This window comes from Phocoena sinus, chromosome X, assembly GCF_008692025.1.
Source record: "Phocoena sinus isolate mPhoSin1 chromosome X, mPhoSin1.pri, whole genome shotgun sequence".
NCBI lineage: Eukaryota > Metazoa > Chordata > Mammalia > Artiodactyla > Phocoenidae > Phocoena > Phocoena sinus.
In genome coordinates, this window is record NC_045784.1 from 13,766,340 (window position 1) to 13,783,237 (window position 16,898).

The 16,898-nt window shown below is 46.3% G+C and overlaps 1 protein-coding gene across 3 annotated transcripts in view; it reads left to right on the forward strand.

The window, feature by feature from the left end:
• SYAP1 (synapse associated protein 1) overlaps positions 1-16,898 on the forward strand; it is a 33,064-nt gene that overhangs the window by 12,964 nt on the left and 3,202 nt on the right. For all 3 annotated transcript variants that reach the window (XM_032619368.1, XM_032619370.1, XM_032619371.1), the window contains 4 exons: positions 6,753-6,892; positions 13,980-14,128; positions 15,709-15,767; positions 16,218-16,365. In XM_032619368.1, the coding sequence (XP_032475259.1) occupies positions 6,753-6,892; positions 13,980-14,128; positions 15,709-15,767; positions 16,218-16,365 (496 nt within the window). The remainder of the gene's footprint in view (positions 1-6,752; positions 6,893-13,979; positions 14,129-15,708; positions 15,768-16,217; positions 16,366-16,898) is intronic.

A 16,898-nucleotide genomic window follows, 5' to 3' on the forward strand; every position in this document is an offset into this window, starting at 1 on the left:
AGGCTGACTTTGGTCTCTGTCCTCAGCATCCAGCACCCCACCTGGCGTGGGACGCAGTGAATAAGGCTTTTTACTATATCAGTGGTTTTCAAGCTTTATTTTTAACCCACTCTTTTTTTTTTTTCTTTTTTTTTTAACCAAAGTCAGAAATGGAACCTTGGTCTAGAAAACAAACAAGTGTAGAGCTGGGCTTTTCCTCCCTTCCAGTGCCCCAGGGCACTTTAAGGTTTTCTTCTTCCCATTAGTAAATCCTTAAAGGCCTAAGCGTCCAATTCCAGGTTCATTGTGGACACCATGTATTTTGTTTACCATGTTAGAGCCAAACTTGACACTGACATCACACACCGATTATTTATCCCCAGAAGGAAATTTTGACAGTGAGACTCGGTGTCATTTGAGGGTAAATGTCAGATACCAACCAAGTCCCCATAACTCCTCTGTCCCCCATACCTGTCCCTCTCCTCATCTTCTACATCTCAGAATAAAAGACTCCAGTTATCCACCAATTTTTTCTAAAGGAGTCTTTCTTGAGTCCTGCCTCCCCCCGCCCCCATCCTGACAGTGCTGTGTTCAGAGCATAGCTCTAGTCCACTTCACTGCTGTCACCATGGTCCTGGTGCTATCGTCTTCTGCCCAAGGCATCCCATCCCGACTGTTGTCCCATCCTTGTCCCTTTCCAGTACAAGTGCATCTCAGCAGCCAGAGGGGTCCATTTATGGTGAACACACTTCGTGTCACTCTCCTACACAGACCCTTTTAGTGGCGTCTCATCTCTTGTAGACTAAGATCTAAACTCCGTCTGCTGGCTTCTAAGGCCCCTGGCTTTGCCCACTGCTCCCTCGTGCCCCACTGGCCTGAGTGCCAACCCTCCAGCCACTGTTGCTTTCTGATGTACAACTAGATCAGCTTTGTCCTGCTTTAGTACCTTGAACTTGCTGTCCCTTCTTCCTGGAACCTCACCCTGCACCATTCCACAAGATCTCAGCTCAGATGACATCTCCTAGAGGCCTTCCGTCAGCACGCTTTCAGCCCTGCACGCCCAGGTACAGCAGCGCAGAGCCCTGGCAGTCTAAACCCTTGTGTCTCTCCGCGCTCCACCGCCCCCAGCTGGAATGTAAGTGCCGTGAAGGCAGGGACTCCATCTGTGCTGTGCCCTGCTGAGCAGGTGGCGTGGAGCCCGGAGCATAGCAGGTGCCAAATGGTCATCTGCTGAATAAATGATGCAACAAACGTTGCACCCAGGCACGCCTACAAGAGGGCTTCCGCGATTTCGGCATGACCCAGAGGCTTCGAAACAGTCTTCAATCCATCCTTTATGGTGGCTGCTGAATGTGTTAAGGAATAGATTCAATTGCTGTAATAGATCTAAAAACACAGTAGGTTAAATGAGCTGTGAGTTTCTCTCCCTCCCTCCCTCCTTCCCCTTCACAGCCAGTCCAGAGGTAGGTGGTCTCAGTAGGTGTGCTTTGCCCAGCGAAGTCACTTAGAGACCTAAGTTCTTTTTGTCTTACTCCCAAGCAGCCCCTAGGACGTGGTGTGCATGACTGTGTTCCAGCCTGTGGGAAGTGGGAAAGAGGTGGCTGTACCAGACCACCTGAAGGACGAGACCCGCAAACTGCACTTATCACTCAGGCACACACCCCTTTGACAACTTAGACACACAGCCACCCCTGTACTCCAGGGAGCCTGGAAATCCGGTCTCTGGCTGTGTGGCCACATGCCCAGCTGGAACTCAGAGTTGTGATCCTGAAAGAAAGGAAGGTAGAAATGGATACTGGACGGTTAGCAGTCTCTGCCGGAGTTGCCTGACATTCTCTAACTTACCAGGCACTAGTTTGGGACACTTCAGAGTGTATAGCAGAGTAACCCTTTAAGCTGTTTATATTGGAGGGCCACATAGGGCCACGTAATACATGAAAAGAAGTTGATAGTACATTTGTCATTAGAGACTTGTGAGAACTCAATTCAGCAGACCGAATTTAGTAACTGCTGTAGGCCAAGCCTTCTCCTAGGACTTGAGATAAATGAGATCCACCCTGCAGGAGCCCGTGGGCTTGCTAGAGAGCGGCTCGATGAACGCACATACAGGATTATTCCCTGGAATGAGGAATGTAATACAGGACGCTAAGGACGTGCAGCGAGAGGAACATCTCATTTATTGTGGAGCGGGAAAAGGATGGTCCCAAGGAAGCTTCCCAGAAGTGACGGCACTGGAGCTGAGTTGAGTCTTAGGAGAGTGTGTGGATGTTTGGGGGACGTGAGGCCGGGTTTGGCATGAAGGTAGGGGGTATCGCGAGCATTTGTGTTTGACTGGACTGTAGGATGCAGGTGAAGAAGTAGATAGGCAGAGGTCATGAGGGCCTTATCATACCATTCTGATAAGTTTAGGTTTTATTTTTATTTTTTTATTTTTTTTGCGGTACGCGGGCCTCTCACTGTTGTGGCCTCTCCCGCCGCAGAGCACAGGCTCTGGACACGCAGGCCCAGCGGCCACGGCCCACGGGCCCTGCCGCTCCGCGGCGTGTGGGATCTTCCCGGACCGGGGCACAAACCCGCATCCCCTGCATCGGCAGGCGGACTCTCAACCACTGCGCCACCAGGGAAGCCGTAGGTTTTATCTTAAAGGCAGCAAGGAGTCATTGAAGGATTGTAGTCATAGGTAAAATATGTTTCTTGTGGGGGGAGAAATGGGACTGGAGACAGGTGCCCATTAGGAGGCCGGTGTAGAAACCCAGGTGAAACATGATTGGGACAACTTCAGGCTTCGAAATGTTTATTTTGGAAGGTAAAATAACTAAAAAAATCCATTGAGGGGGAATTCCCTGGCGGTCCAGTGGTTAGGACTCCACGCTTTCACTGCCGAGGGCCCGGGTTTGATCCCTGGTTGGGGAACTAAGATCCCACAAGCTGTGTGGCACAGCCAAAAAATAATAATAATAAAATAAAATACATTTAGGCTCAGAATTGTTCTTGCCTTATTAATGTAGGAATTATCAGAAACCAAAAATATTGTCAAAATCCAATATGAGGAAAATGAGATGAAACTGGCGCTGTTAGTAGCAGTATAAGCTGCTGCCATCTTCTGTGTCAAAATAATCGTGCTGTTGGATTAGGAACCCCACTTCCAGGAATTCAGTCTGAAAAGATCACCTTAGAAGGGAATAAAAAGTGTAAAGTGATGTTACTGGCACGGCTCTCTATAAGGAAAGATTAGAACCAATCCAAATGACTACTGAAGTGGGCCTGGTTAAGTAAATTATGGCTCATTCAGGGTAGACATAGCTACATTGGAGATGGAAAGACGTTCACGACTCTTGAGTGGAAAGGAAAAACAGATGTTGTATTCACACAGACACGTGCGTGTTTGCAGAGAGACACGCATCCGGGAGGGTGTTTGAGGAAATATCTTACTACGGTTGTCTGTGGGCATTGGGATTTTTGACTGTGTTTTTCTTTGGTGTTCTGAATTTTTGAAAAATGGATGTGTATCATATTTACAAACAAAAAAGCTGTTTAAGAAAAAGAAAGAAATCGAATAACAACAGTCAGTCTTAATTGTTTGAGTGATCCAAAACAACAGCCTTTTGCCTTGATTATGCTCAGTCTGTGGGAAACGGGGTGGTTTGGAGACATTCCTTTATATGTTAATCAGTGTGAGTCCTGCTCCATCTCAGAGGAGTTCAAAACCATCCTGGTTCCCTAGGAAATTTGCCTAATCCAGGAAAGCTTTGTTTGCCCTTGGATCTTTCATTTTGTTTACTTCTTGACTAACTGAAGAGAGCTGGTCCAAGAGAAACATGGACTCTGTCAGAGCTCTTCCAGGTTGGGCATAGTAGGTACTGGTGCGCTGGAGATTCACAGTGCTGCCCACGCAGAATGTCCACATTATGTACTGACCATGCAGTCATGGGCCATATGAGGGTCTTCTGTGATGGGGATGTTTTCTCTAACACAGTCTTGGGTTGGATTTCTTTTTTTTTTTTCTTTTGGCCACACTGCACAGCTTGTGGGATCTTAGTTCCCCAACCAGGGATTGAACTCAGGCCCCACAAGCACCGAGTCCTAACCACTGGACCGCCAGGGAATTCCTGGATTTCTTTTTAATGAGACTCCAGTTTTAATATATTAATGATAAAATGTTTGTATGATGCATTTTATTTTGTCACTGTGTTGACTGTACCTCTTAATGGATTGTGAATTCACTAACCCTTAGTTTAAAGTATCTTAACATAAGCCTGAGTGCAGCAGCATGAAGAATAATTCACTTGGGACTTCCCTGGTGACACAGTGGTTAAGAATCTGCCTGCCAATGCAGGGGACACAGGTTTGAGCCCTGGTCCGGGAAGATCCCACACGCCATGGAGCAACTAAGCCTGTGCACCACAACTACTGAGTCTGCGCTCTGGAGCCCGTGAGCCACAACTGCTGAGCCTGGGCACCTAGAGCCCATGCTCCGCAACAAGAGAAGCCACCACAAGGAGAAGCCCGTGAGCTGCAACAAAGAGTAGCCCCCGCTCACCGCAACTAGAGAAAGCCCGCCCGCAGCAACGAAGACCCAATGCAGCCAAAAATAGTAGCTCTATTTTTAGTTTTGTGAGAAACCTCCATACTGTTTTCCACAGTGGCTGCACCAATTTACATTCCCATCAGCAGTGTACGAGGGTTCCCTTTTTTCCATATCCTTTCCAACGGTATTTGTGGTCATTTTGATGAAAGCTATTCTGACAGGTGTGAGTTGATATCTCATTGTGATTTTGATTTGCATTTCTCTGATGATTAGCGATAATGAGCATCTTTTCCTGTGCCTGTTGGCCATCTCTATGTCTTCTTTGGAAAAATGTCTGTTCAGGTCTTCTGCCCATTTTTTAATATATTGCAAATATTTTCTCCCATTCAGTAGGTTGTCTTTTCATTTTGTGAATGGTTTTCTTTGCTGTGCAAAAGCTTTTAAGTTTAATTAGGTCCCATTTGTTTATTTTTGCTCCTGTTTCCTTTGCCTTAGGAGACAGATCCAAAAGTATTGCTACGGTTTATGTCAAAGACTGTTCTCCCTGTGTTCTCTTCTAGGAGTTTTAGGGTTTAATGGTCTTACATTTAGGTCTTTAATCCATTTTGAGTTTATTGTTGTATATGGTATGAGGAAGTATTCTATTTTCATTCTTTTACATGTGGCTATCCATTTTTCCTAGCACCATTTATTTATTGATTGATTGATTTTTGGCTGCGTTGGGTCTTCATTGCTGTGCGCGGGCTCTCTCTAGTTGCGGTGAGCAGCGGCCAGTCTTCGTTGCAGTGCACGAGCCTCTCATTGCGGTGGCTTCTTTTTGTTGCGGAGCACGGGCTCTAGGCGCGCGGGCCTCAGCAGTTGCAGCGCACAGGCTCAGTAGTTGTGTCTCGTGGGCTCTAGAGCTCAGGCTCAGTAGTTGGGGCGCATGGGCTTAGTTGCTCCACGGAATGTGGGATCTTCCCAGACCAGGGCTCGAACCCATGTCCCCTGTGTTGGCAGGTGGATTCTTAACCACTGCGCCACCAGGGAAGTCCCCCCGGCACCATTTATTGAAGAGACTGTCTTTTCCAATTGTATATTCTTGCCTCCTTTGTCATAGATTAATTGACCATAAGTGCATGGGTTTATTTCTGGGTTCTCTATTCTGTTCCATTGATCTAGATGTCTGTTTTTGTACCAGTACCATACTGTTTTGATGACTGTAGCTTTGTAATATGGTCTAAAGTCAGGGAGCATGAGCCAGCTCTGTTCTTCTTTCTCAAGATTGCTTTGGCCATTTAGGGTCTTTTGTGTTTCTGTACAAATTTTAGAATTATTTATTCTAGTTGTGCAGAAAATGCCATTGGTATTTTGATAGGGATTGCATTAAATCTGTAGATTGCCTTGGGTAGTATGGTTATTTTAACAATATTAATTCTTCTAATCCATGAACATGGTATGTCTTTCCATCTGTGTCGTTTTCAGTTTCTTTCATCATTGTCTTACAGTTTTCCAAGTACAGGTCTTTTACCTCCTTAGTTATTAGATTTGTTCCTAGGTATTTGTTTCATTTTGATGTGATGGTAAATGGGATTGTTTTCTTAATTTCTCCTTCTGATATTTCATTGTTAGTGTATAGAAATCAACAGATTTCTGTATATTAATTTTGTATCCTGCAACTTTACCAGATTCATTGATGAGCTCTAGTAGTTTTTTGGTGGCATCTTTAGGATTTTCTATGTATAGTATCATGTCATCTGCCAACAGTGACAGTTTTACTTCTTCCTTTCCAATTTGGATTCCTTTCATTTCTTTTTCTTGTCTGATTGGCAAAAAATGCCCTGGGAATGCAGTGGTGAGTGAGAAAGACCCAGTGCCGCTTCTCTGCAGATCATGGCCAGGCAGGGGAAAGTCTCATTGTTGGTTCCCTTGCCGAACCTTGGCTGAACACTTGCCACCCTGCCCAAAGGGCCGTTTGGGCAGGGCGGCTCAGTAGCCGTGGGCCAGTTGGCTTCCCCCAGAAGACTCCTCAGCCTCGGGCCTGGCTGTAGGCCTCCCACGATGCTCTCTCCAGTTGAAACTGTTAAAGAATATATGAAAGGATTGGTCATTCTCCACTGTCTCTAAGGTAGGCAGGTTAATGACAGCTCAGTGTACTTTGCGGCTGAAGCATTTAGGAGAATTCAGTGTGTCAGATCACTGGTGTGTTATTACTTATTAATTGCAGTCTATGGTTTTCCCCATGTTTTTCCTCTTTTTTTGAAAGGACAAGAGGAACTTCCTTCGTGACCCTCCAGCCGGCGTGCAGTTTAACTTTGACTTTGATCAGATGTACCCTGTCGCCCTGGTCATGCTCCAAGAGGACGAGCTCCTGAGCAGGATGAGATTTGCCCTTGTTCCTAAACTGTAAGCAGTGGGATCTCGAGCCGGAGTGGCATGTATGGCCCTGGTCCGATACCGGGTATCGGAGAAGAAGCATGGGATGGGGGCCAGGATGCTCTCAGACGCTCTTTGTGAAAAGGGACTCTGCGGCCCTTCAGCAGCACCCTCCCAACCCCACCCCCTACATAGGGTGCCATAGAATCAAAACTCAGGGTTTTGATTTTTTGAGAATTTTGGGGTCCAGATGATATGTGCTCTTTTATCCCCAGTTAGAAGGTAGAACAAATTTTCCTATAAAAACAGCAGAAGTGCCCGTGCCCTCCTGAATAAAATTAAGGTCTCCCGAGGCCCATCAGGACCTGGCTGCTGCCTTTTCTCCACTCAGGCTCTGCTCTCTGGCAGCAGCAGTCTTGTTCTGCTTCCCACCCGAGGCTTCTCCCTCTGCAGATCTCTGCTTGTCCATTAAGCTTCAGCACATGCATCCTGACTTCTGTGACATGACCATCAGCAGAGGCCACCTCCCTTCCCCTCTGCCACCATGGGTTCTTCCTCACCTTTTCTAATTCCAGTGCCTTCTTTTGAATCTGCCCCATTTTTAAAGTCAGCGGTCTTTGGTGTTCCCTGACTGTTCCTGTTTTATGACTCTCTCTTCTTGTTGTATGTTATATAACTGTTCTCTGAGGACATGAAGTCTGGCTTTCTTGAGGTACCCTTTTTGCTGTGCTCTTTCCCTGCATCTTGGATTTGGGCTGGCTCTGTGGTTCGTGCTGCAGGCTTTTCTTACCCGTCCTTTGGGACTGTGTGCTCACCAGGGCCATTTGGGCAGAGCGGCTCAGTAGCCCTGGGCCGGGTGGCTTCCCCCAGAGGACTCCTCGGCCTCCAGCCTGGCTGTAGGCCAAACAATGGGGAGAGCCTGAGCCCTGCGGCTTCAGTACAGCCATGTGCCCCCGTTCTCAGCTGTACCGACTGTCCCTGAGTGCAGAGTCCTGGGCTCCCGGTCTCTGCTGTGCGGAAGTTCAGTCCCTGGCTGTCTCACCGCTCCTTGGGGCCTCGGCACCAGCCTTCAGAGCCGCCCGGTGCCTCCTGCCCCCACGGGATGCCTTTGAGAGAAGAGTGGCAAAGCTCTGGGGTCAGATGTGCTCCCGCAACTCGAAAACCATTCGAATCACCCCAAGCCGCACGTTGGGCTCTCTGCCGGTTTCTCAGGACTGTCCAGAGGCCCTGAGGCGCTTGGACATGTGGCCTGGGGTGCTCGTGGCAGGCATGTAGTTTTGGTTATTGCCTATTCTGCATTCCCTCTCGCTGCTGACAGTAATTTTAGATTTCTTTTAAGCTTTGGAGAATTGATATTTGGCAAATAGTATTTTTGTTTTGTCACCAGCTACGAAAACGGCCCATTGAGTAATATAATTCCAGTTTCCTACTGCTTATTCTGTTAGGGAAGATTTAGAAACTAGGGTTATTTTTTATGAGTCTTTATCTGTTAGGAATATTTACTGAAGTATTTATGGATGAAAGGACATGATGCCTGGCATTGCCTTAAAATATTCCAACCCCACCCAAAGAAAAGCATTTATGCAGGGGAAAGGGGCATAGGTTTTGAAACGTGGTTGGCAGAATGCTGGTAAGTGTTGAAGTTAGGTCACAGGTACATGAGGGTTCATTGTTCTAGTCTCTCTACTTTTGTTGAAATTTCCATATTAAAACAAAACAAAAATGAGCCATCACATACAAATATAAGACTTCTGGACTTTTCCTTCCGGACATACAGAAGTACAACCTTTATCATTTGGGACATTTTTTCTTTTTTTTTTTTAAATTAATTTATTTCTTTTTTTTGGCTGTATTGGGTCTTTGTTGCTGTGTACGGGCTTTCTCTAGTTGTGGCAAGTGGGGGCTACTCTTCCTTGTGGTGTGCAGGCTTCTCATTGCGGTGGCTTCTCTTGTTGCAGAGCACGGTCTCTAGGCATGGGCTTCAGTAGTTTTGGCACGTGGGCTCAGTAGTTGTGGCTCGTGGGCTCTAGAGCATAGGCTCAGTAGTTGTGGCACACGGGCTTAGCTGCTCTACGGCATGTGGGATATTCCAGGACTAGGGCTCGAACCCGTGTCCCATGCACTGGCAGGCAGATTCTTAACCATTGAGCCACCAGGGAAGCCTTGGGACACTTTTTCTGAGTAGAAGCCATCATTAACCAGGAACAATTTAGAAAACAAAACAAACACTTGCTCTGTATTTCAAAATGCCTTTTAGTGTGTTAGCACTTCCCTGTGACAGCAGTGCTAGCACGAGACAAGGCCCTGCTGGTGTCACAGGGGCACCCTCTGAGGCCTTCCCGCTGATGACAGTAGGGAAGTCACAAGTCTTTCCAACCTCAAGCTGTGATGTGCCCATTGTTTCCCAGAAGGTGTTCACAGCATACGAATACTTTAAAATAGTCCATGAAGGTATATGTGGTCAGATTAACGTTTGGGCGTTGCTACAGCCGATGGATTTCTTTATCATAGGACTTCTCAGAAGCTTTAGTATGTCATCTGCTTTGTGACTCTCTCTGTAGGGCAACCGAATATCTCTGCAGTGTGCCTGTGATCTCTTCCTCTTACATCAAGAGGGAGAGACTCTGGAAAAGAAAACAGTCCAGATGTTATTAAGAGAGCAAACATTGCCCATGATCACTGTAGAGAGATAGTATTCCTGTTTCATTTTGGACATTTCATAGAGGTCAGAATTAAAACTGACCTTGAGGGCTTCCCTGGTGGTGCAGTGGTTAAGAATCTGCCTGCCAATGCAAGGGACACGGGTTCGAGCCCTGGTCTGGGAAGATCCCACATGCAGTGGAGCAACTAAGCCTGTGCATCACAGCTACTGAGCCTGCGCTCTAGAGCCTGCGAGCCACAACTACTGAGCCCTCATGCCACAGCTACTGGGCCTGCGTGCCTAGAGCCCATGCTCCGCAACAAGAGAGGCAACTGCAATGAGAAGCCCACACACCGCAACGAAGAGTAACCCCCACTGTCCGCAACTAGAGAAAGCCCGCACACAGCAACAAAGGCCCAATGCAGCCAAAAATAAATAAATTAATTAATTTTTTTAAAAAAACCTGACCTTGAAAATATTCAGGCAGCCCACTACCTCCTGGGAAGGCTAATCTCAGTTTTGTATAGCTGTGATGTTAGGGTTTAAGACCCTTGAACGTATCTGGGTAAACAGTCAATCCTAGTTCCTTCATTTGGTCCCCAGGTGTCCTAGTCTCTGTACCCCCTCACCATCCAGGGCATTAACCTGTGAAAGTGAGTTCCCCTAAGTGAATATGATGTGCTGTCTCATTGCAGAACAGCACACCATAGTGTGTCATGTTGCTTTTTTTTTTTTTTTTTTTTTTTGCGGTACGCGGGCCTCTCACCGTTGTGGCCTCTCCCGTTGCGGAGCACAGGCTCCAGACGCGCAGGCTCAGCGGCCACGGCTCACGGGCCCAGCCGTTCCGCGGCATGTGGGATCTTCCCAGACCAGGGCACGAACCCGTGTCTCCTGCATCAGCAGGCGGACTCTCGACCACTGCACCACCAGGGAAGCCCTGTCATGTTGCTTTTTAATGCAGCCTAAGATTTCCTTAACTCTTCTAGCAGCTGCAGTGTACTACTGTTTGCACAACTAAACTTGTGGTGGTCTTTGACCCTTTATGAACCATTGTTAAGTCAGGTCTCCCTCCTGTGATCTACTTCCAAGAGAAAAAGACAGTTATGGGAATTCCCTGGCAGTCCAGTGGTTAGGACTCAGCACTTTCACTACCTGCCTTCAATCCCTGATCAGGGAACTAAGATCCCAAAAGCCATGGCGCAGCCAAAAGAAAGAAAGAAAGAAAGAAAAAGACAGTTATGAGGCCTCATGATTATGGGAAGTGCTGCTGGGCACATAGTAAGAACTTAACAAGTAAGAGGTCATTTTTCCTGTGACCATCTGTTTTGGCCAACAACTTGTCTTATTCATCCCTGAATCCCCCCAGTACCTAGCATAAGGCCTGATGCATGTGGCATTTGGTAAATATTGGTGGAATTAATGAAAGAAAAGATGAGTTGTATCTAGCTGCCTATCATCTTGTTACCTGACCTAGCTTGTGTAGATAATCGTGCATTTTGCTTCTGTCACTTAGAAAGCTAGCTCCCTGACCCAGCTTCACCATTCTTAGATGTGACAACAACGTGTTCTGATGTCCTATCTAAGGCCAGCCCTGTCCTCATTCACAAACCTGAGTCTCAGTATTTTTTTTCCTGTTCTCACTGGTTTTCTTCTACTCCTTCAAAGTCTTTTTCTGTCATGCTTTCTTTCTCGACTCTCTCGGCTTTCCTTCTCGACTTTCTCGACTTTCCCTTCCATTCTAAGAACCTGCATCCCTTCTATTAAACCAGGGGGTAGAGAGGCATTCTCCTACCTTTTTGTCCTCTCTACTAGCAAAGCATTTTTAGAACATAAAATGAGGCACAAAAAAAAAATCCACACGTCCTCCGCAGGTCACCAGAGCTGTTCCTTGGCTGTCCTTGTTTTGTATTGTTGTTGTTGTTTTGGGAGGGGGTGTTTTTTGTTGAGTCATGTTTTGTCTTCCACCTTGGAGATTTTTACTTAATTACTCTGAGGTGAGCACAGTCATCAGTGTTTTTTTTATTATTTTGAAACAATCAGAAACTTATGGAAGGGTGGCAAGTACAGTATAAAGAACTTTTTTAATGAATCCTTTGAGATCTGATACCCCATCACCCCTGAAGCTTTAGTGTGTATTTCCTACAAACAAAGATTCCCTACATAATCAGAATGTAACTATCCCAATCAGGAAATGGTCACTTAATGCCTTATTACTGTCTAATTCTCAGACCCTGTTCAGGTTTTACCATTTGTCCCAATAATATCCTTTTTAGCAAAAGGATCCACTTCAGACTCACATGTTGCATTTACAGTAGTTTTAGTGTCTCATCAGAGTCTCCTTGAGTCTGTTGCATCCTGTCAGGCGGCACGTATTGCCATTTTGTTCCACTACTGTCCACACTTTGGTCACTTGATGAAAGTGGTGTCTGCCAGCCTTCTTAACTATAAAGTTACTCCTTTCCTCTATGAAATTAATAACTATTTTCTGGGGAGGTACTTTGAAGTTCTGTGAATATCTCATTTCTCCTCAAATTTTCCATGGATTCATGTATTTATGTATATCTCTGTGGACTCATGGTCCTGTTTTATGCAATGGTTATAATCCACTGCTATCATTATTTATTTTGATGCTCACATCATCACGTATTTGCCAGTGGAAGCCTGTTCAGGCTGGCTTCTGTGTCCTTTTGACTCATCCCCATCATTTTTTTAAAATTTATTATTTATTTATTTATTGTTGGCTGTGTTGGGTATTCGTTGCCGCACGTGGGCTTTCTCTAGTTGCGGCGAGCGGGGGTTACTCTTCGTTGCGGTGCACGGGCTTCTCATGGCAGTGGCTTCTCGTTGTGGAGCTCGGGCTCTAGGCGTACGGGCTTCACTAGTTGTGGCACGTGGGCTCAGTAGTTGTGGCTCGCGGGCTTAGTTGCTCCGTGGCATGTGGGATCTTCCAGGACCAGGGCTCGAACCCACGTCCCTTGCATTGTCAGGCGGATTCTTTTTTTTTTAATTAATTAATTTATTTATTTATTTTTGGCTGTGTTGGGTGTTCGTTGCTGCGTGTGGGCTTTTCTCCAGTTGCAGCGAGCGGGGGCTACTCTTCGTTGCGGTGTGTGGGCTTCTCATTGCGGTGGCTTGTCTTGTTGCAGAACACAGGCTCTAGGTACGCAGGCTTCAGTAGCTGTGGCACATGGGCTCAGTAGCTGTGGCACATGGGCTCTAGAGCGCAGGCTCAGTAGTTGTGGCTCGCAGGCTTAGTTGCTCCGCACCATGTGGAGTCTTCCTGGACCAAGGCTTGAACCCGTGTCTCCTGCATTGGCGGGCGGATTCTTAACCACTGTGCCACCAGGGAAGTCTCCCTATCATTTTTTGAGCCCTTCCTTTCTGGCATGAGATAGTCCTCCAGGCTCACCGTGTTCTTCCCCTGCTGTAACCCTAGAATTGGCCATTTATCCAAGGAGTTCTGGTTCCTTTTAGTGGAAAGTGGTGTTTAGAAACTAAAGTCTAAGCATTAGGCATGCTCATGGTTTTTGGGGTGTCACTCCTCCTTGGCCCACTCAGTGGACAGAGCTAGTGTGCTCATATACATACACATGGACTTGTTTGCATCTCTCTCAAATGAAAACCATGTGTTCACAGTGATACTTCACAACAGGGATCATTCTAGAGTTTCTCTTTCCATGATTGTAACTCCCTTTTCTGATGGTGAGAAACCTGGTTTCCACTATCCTTAATATTTTTCCTTAAGCAATCAATCCCCTTGCGAGTGACCAATCTTCCTTTTGCGCCACCACCCACTCCCGAGCTCAGACACCCTCCTCTCTCTGCTCAGGCTCTCACTCTCCATTCCAGGCCGCCCCCGTATGGATACTTACCTTACCCCTCTTGGGCACCAACGCCCCACCCCAGGTGACTCTAATGTGCAGCCATGTTTGAGAACCACTGGGAGTTCTCAGGTTGAACTGCACTTCAGTCGTTTCTTTAATCAACCATCTTCCACCTCATTGCTAACTGCTACTGATTGCTAGTTATTTGCAAGCTACCAGACATTTCCTCTCATGAAGAGCAACACCCACAATACTTTATTCTCACTGCTTGAAAGCGTTTAATCCTTCGGTAAACAGCAGACAGGTGGTGGAGCCCCGGCTCTGCTTCCGTCTCCCAGGTTGCTCATGGTGCTTTGAAAGCAGTACCCTGTTTTCCTCTGCTGAGGGCAGTGTTGGTATTAAAATACCAAAAAACACTGAGGTTTCGTTAGTGTTCTGTAAACTTGCCTTTTGCTGCTGTAGAGAATTTAGCTATTCTCTTTATCCTGTTATTCAGCTTTCAATTCAAAATCCAATGAGAATTTCATCTGAGCCTCATTCAGATTTGAAAATGTCCCTAAAAGTCATCTGTTCCCATCTCCACTGCAACAGCTAAACCCTGCACACACTTTATGCATGCCTTCTCAAATGTGTTGTCGTTTATCTTTGAAAGTGTGAAGGAAGAAGTGTTTTGGAGGAACTACTTTTACCGCGTCTCCCTGATTAAGCAGTCAGCCCAGCTCACGGCTCTGGCGGCCCAGCAGCAGGCTGCCGGGAAGGAGGAGAAGGGCCACGGCAGAGAGGATGAGCTGCCACTGACAGGTATATCCAGAGAAGATGTCACTCTGTGGGAAAAAAACAAAAGAGTTACTTTTAAAATAGTCTTCATTTAGAGATTCTCATGAGCTTGTCATCGTGTGTATACCAGAAATGTCATCGTCATCTTAGGGAAAGTTCTTTTCTTTCCAGAGAAAATGCTCATTCTTCCCTTGTTGCCCTCTCTCTGACCCTGCTCACCGTCTTCCCCCAGCTTTCTTTTACTTTGCTGTGTTTCTCTCGTTCTTCGGGTTTTTTATTTCTTCCTTTTTATTTCTCCCTCCGTCACCAGTCGTCTTCCCATCTCTCTCCTTGCCCTTTTTATACCTTCTGTTCTCCGCTGACTCAGTTCCCTGCTCTGCTTCATTTCTCAGTCTTCCATTCAGCCTGCTCATTTCCCCAGTGCTCCAGTCTGCAGAACAGAGCTAAGATATCCAGCCTGGAGCTAGACACGAGTCACTTACACATGTGACTCTTCCTTATTCTGACAGTTTTACCCCTGGTTTTGGGGGAAAGTGGTTTATAATATCGGCAGTGATTTAATACCTATAATAAAAGTTGAAACAAGATATGTATTTTGTGTCACATTTTTTTTTTTTTTTTTTTTTTGCGGTACGCGGGCCTCTCACTGTTGTGGCCTCTCCCGTTGCGGAGCAACAGGCTCCGGACGCGCAGGCTCAGTGGCCATGGCTCACGGGCCCAGCCGCTCCGCGGCATGTGGGATCCTCCCACACCGGGGCACGAACCCGTGTCCCCTGCATCGGCAGGCGGACTCTCAACCACTGCGCCACCAGGGAAGCCCTGTGTCACATTTTTAACGTTGAATGAACACCTGCTGTGTATAGGTACCCGTTATAACTGGAGACTTATCCGTTCATGGAATTTTACATGATTACACAAAACCATGTGGCCTAAGGCACAGGTCGTACGGACCACTAGGAAGGTACCTGACGCTGCATTTAGGGTCAGAGGAATGTCATGAATCTGCTCTACACAGTACCATTTGGCATTTTGCATGTAGATGTTAATATGAATCCCAGGTGTCTCTCCTTCTTTAGTATTCCTTCTTTATTACTTTTATTGGAAAATGCCATTTTAACCAATACTGCCCGTGTATCAAGATGGGCTTAAGACAGGATTCAGTAAAGCCCGTCTGTGGTTAGGTTGAGAAGATAGAAGATGCAGCCTGTGAGGAAGAGGAGCCACTGTGCCTGAGCGTTACATTTTACTTTGTGAGAAAAGGAAAGCTTGATAAATAGCTTCATTCTCATTATCCTAAAAGAAAGAGCAGAACTATTCTTCAGTGCATTTTGCTAACACTGAAGTCAAAATTTATTTCCTGCTGGAAATCTTACATAAGGGGTATTGAATATGATGATACATATTAAAAAGATCCCCAAAAGAAAGAGGCTGAGATAGTTTCATCTGGGTAGTTCTTACTGCAGAAAAACGGAAAGCAGAACATTAAAAGCTAATTTCTGTAAATTATTTAGTATGATCATGCTTGTGGATAATTTAGTTGTTGTTATAATATGTATTCAGAATTGAATCAAGCAATTCTTGTCTCTTTTGTTCTCACTTCTTAGAGGCAGTGCGGCCCAAAACGCCACCTGTTGTAATCAAATCTCAACTTAAAACTCAAGAGGTAATACAGTTTTACATTATACCTAGTAGCTGATGTCTGGAAATGAAGTAACTCTGTGTTGACTATCTCAGATACCATTTCAAAACTACTTATGAATATGGGTCTTATCTGTTCTGAAGAAGAGGGGTCCGGTACTTGAAGAGTTAAGGACCTACAGCTGAGACATGAGACGATTCCCTGGCATCAGTAGTTCAAGATGTGCTCGTCAGGGATGGGACAGAACGATTGGAGTGCTCCAGACCATGAATGAGCGTAGAGATTCAGGTGGTAGCTCATGTGGTTACCGAGCCAGTGTGCAGGTTAGGAGGTGGAAAGCGGCAACCATCTGACTAGCAGAGGAAGGGAATGAAAATGAGGCTGCATTAAATTGTGAGATGACCATAAACACGAGCTCTAGTCTCTATATGTTGCTTCAAAAACCATTTCCAGAGCTCATTTGTTGCATTTCAGGATGAAGAGGAGATTTCTACCAGCCCAGGTGTTTCTGAGTTTGTCAGTGACGCCTTCGATTCCTGTAACTTAGATCAGGAGGACCTGAGGAAGGAAATGGAGCAGCTGGTGCTGGACAAAAAAGAGGAGGAGACAGTCGCGCTGGAAGGTACAGAGCCAACGACATCACCGTTCCTGTCGCCAGTGCCGAAGCTGACCATAGAAAATTGTTATTCTGGAGCAGATACACAAAACTGTGTCGTAACTTTTGCATCAAAACTGCTCCTCTGTTCCCCACTAGAAGGTGGATTCTAGCACACGTGACCTCATCTCCTGTCCCTCTGCCCTTCTCAGCACAGAGGCTTAGAAAGGAGAAACAGATCCAGAGAGGTTAAGTGAGTCTTCCAAGGCGTCTCAGCCCTGAGAACACATGGCCAGGAGCGGGCAAGAAAGCAGGCACACCCCTTCACGTGGAGATGCTGCCCTGCGGCCTTCTGCTTTCAAAGCTGCGTCCTGCTGGGGTTTATACTCTAGGTAGAAGACTCTTTTCCCAGCTGCTGTGTGCCACTGGCACATCGCCTCTGGGAAGGAGTGGGCTGCCTTTAAGAAACCAAATTAGCTTAAAAACTAAGGTAATTTAGAAAAAAAGTGCAAGTGATGGGACTGCGTTCTTTGGCACATCAGGACAAATTACTGGCTTTC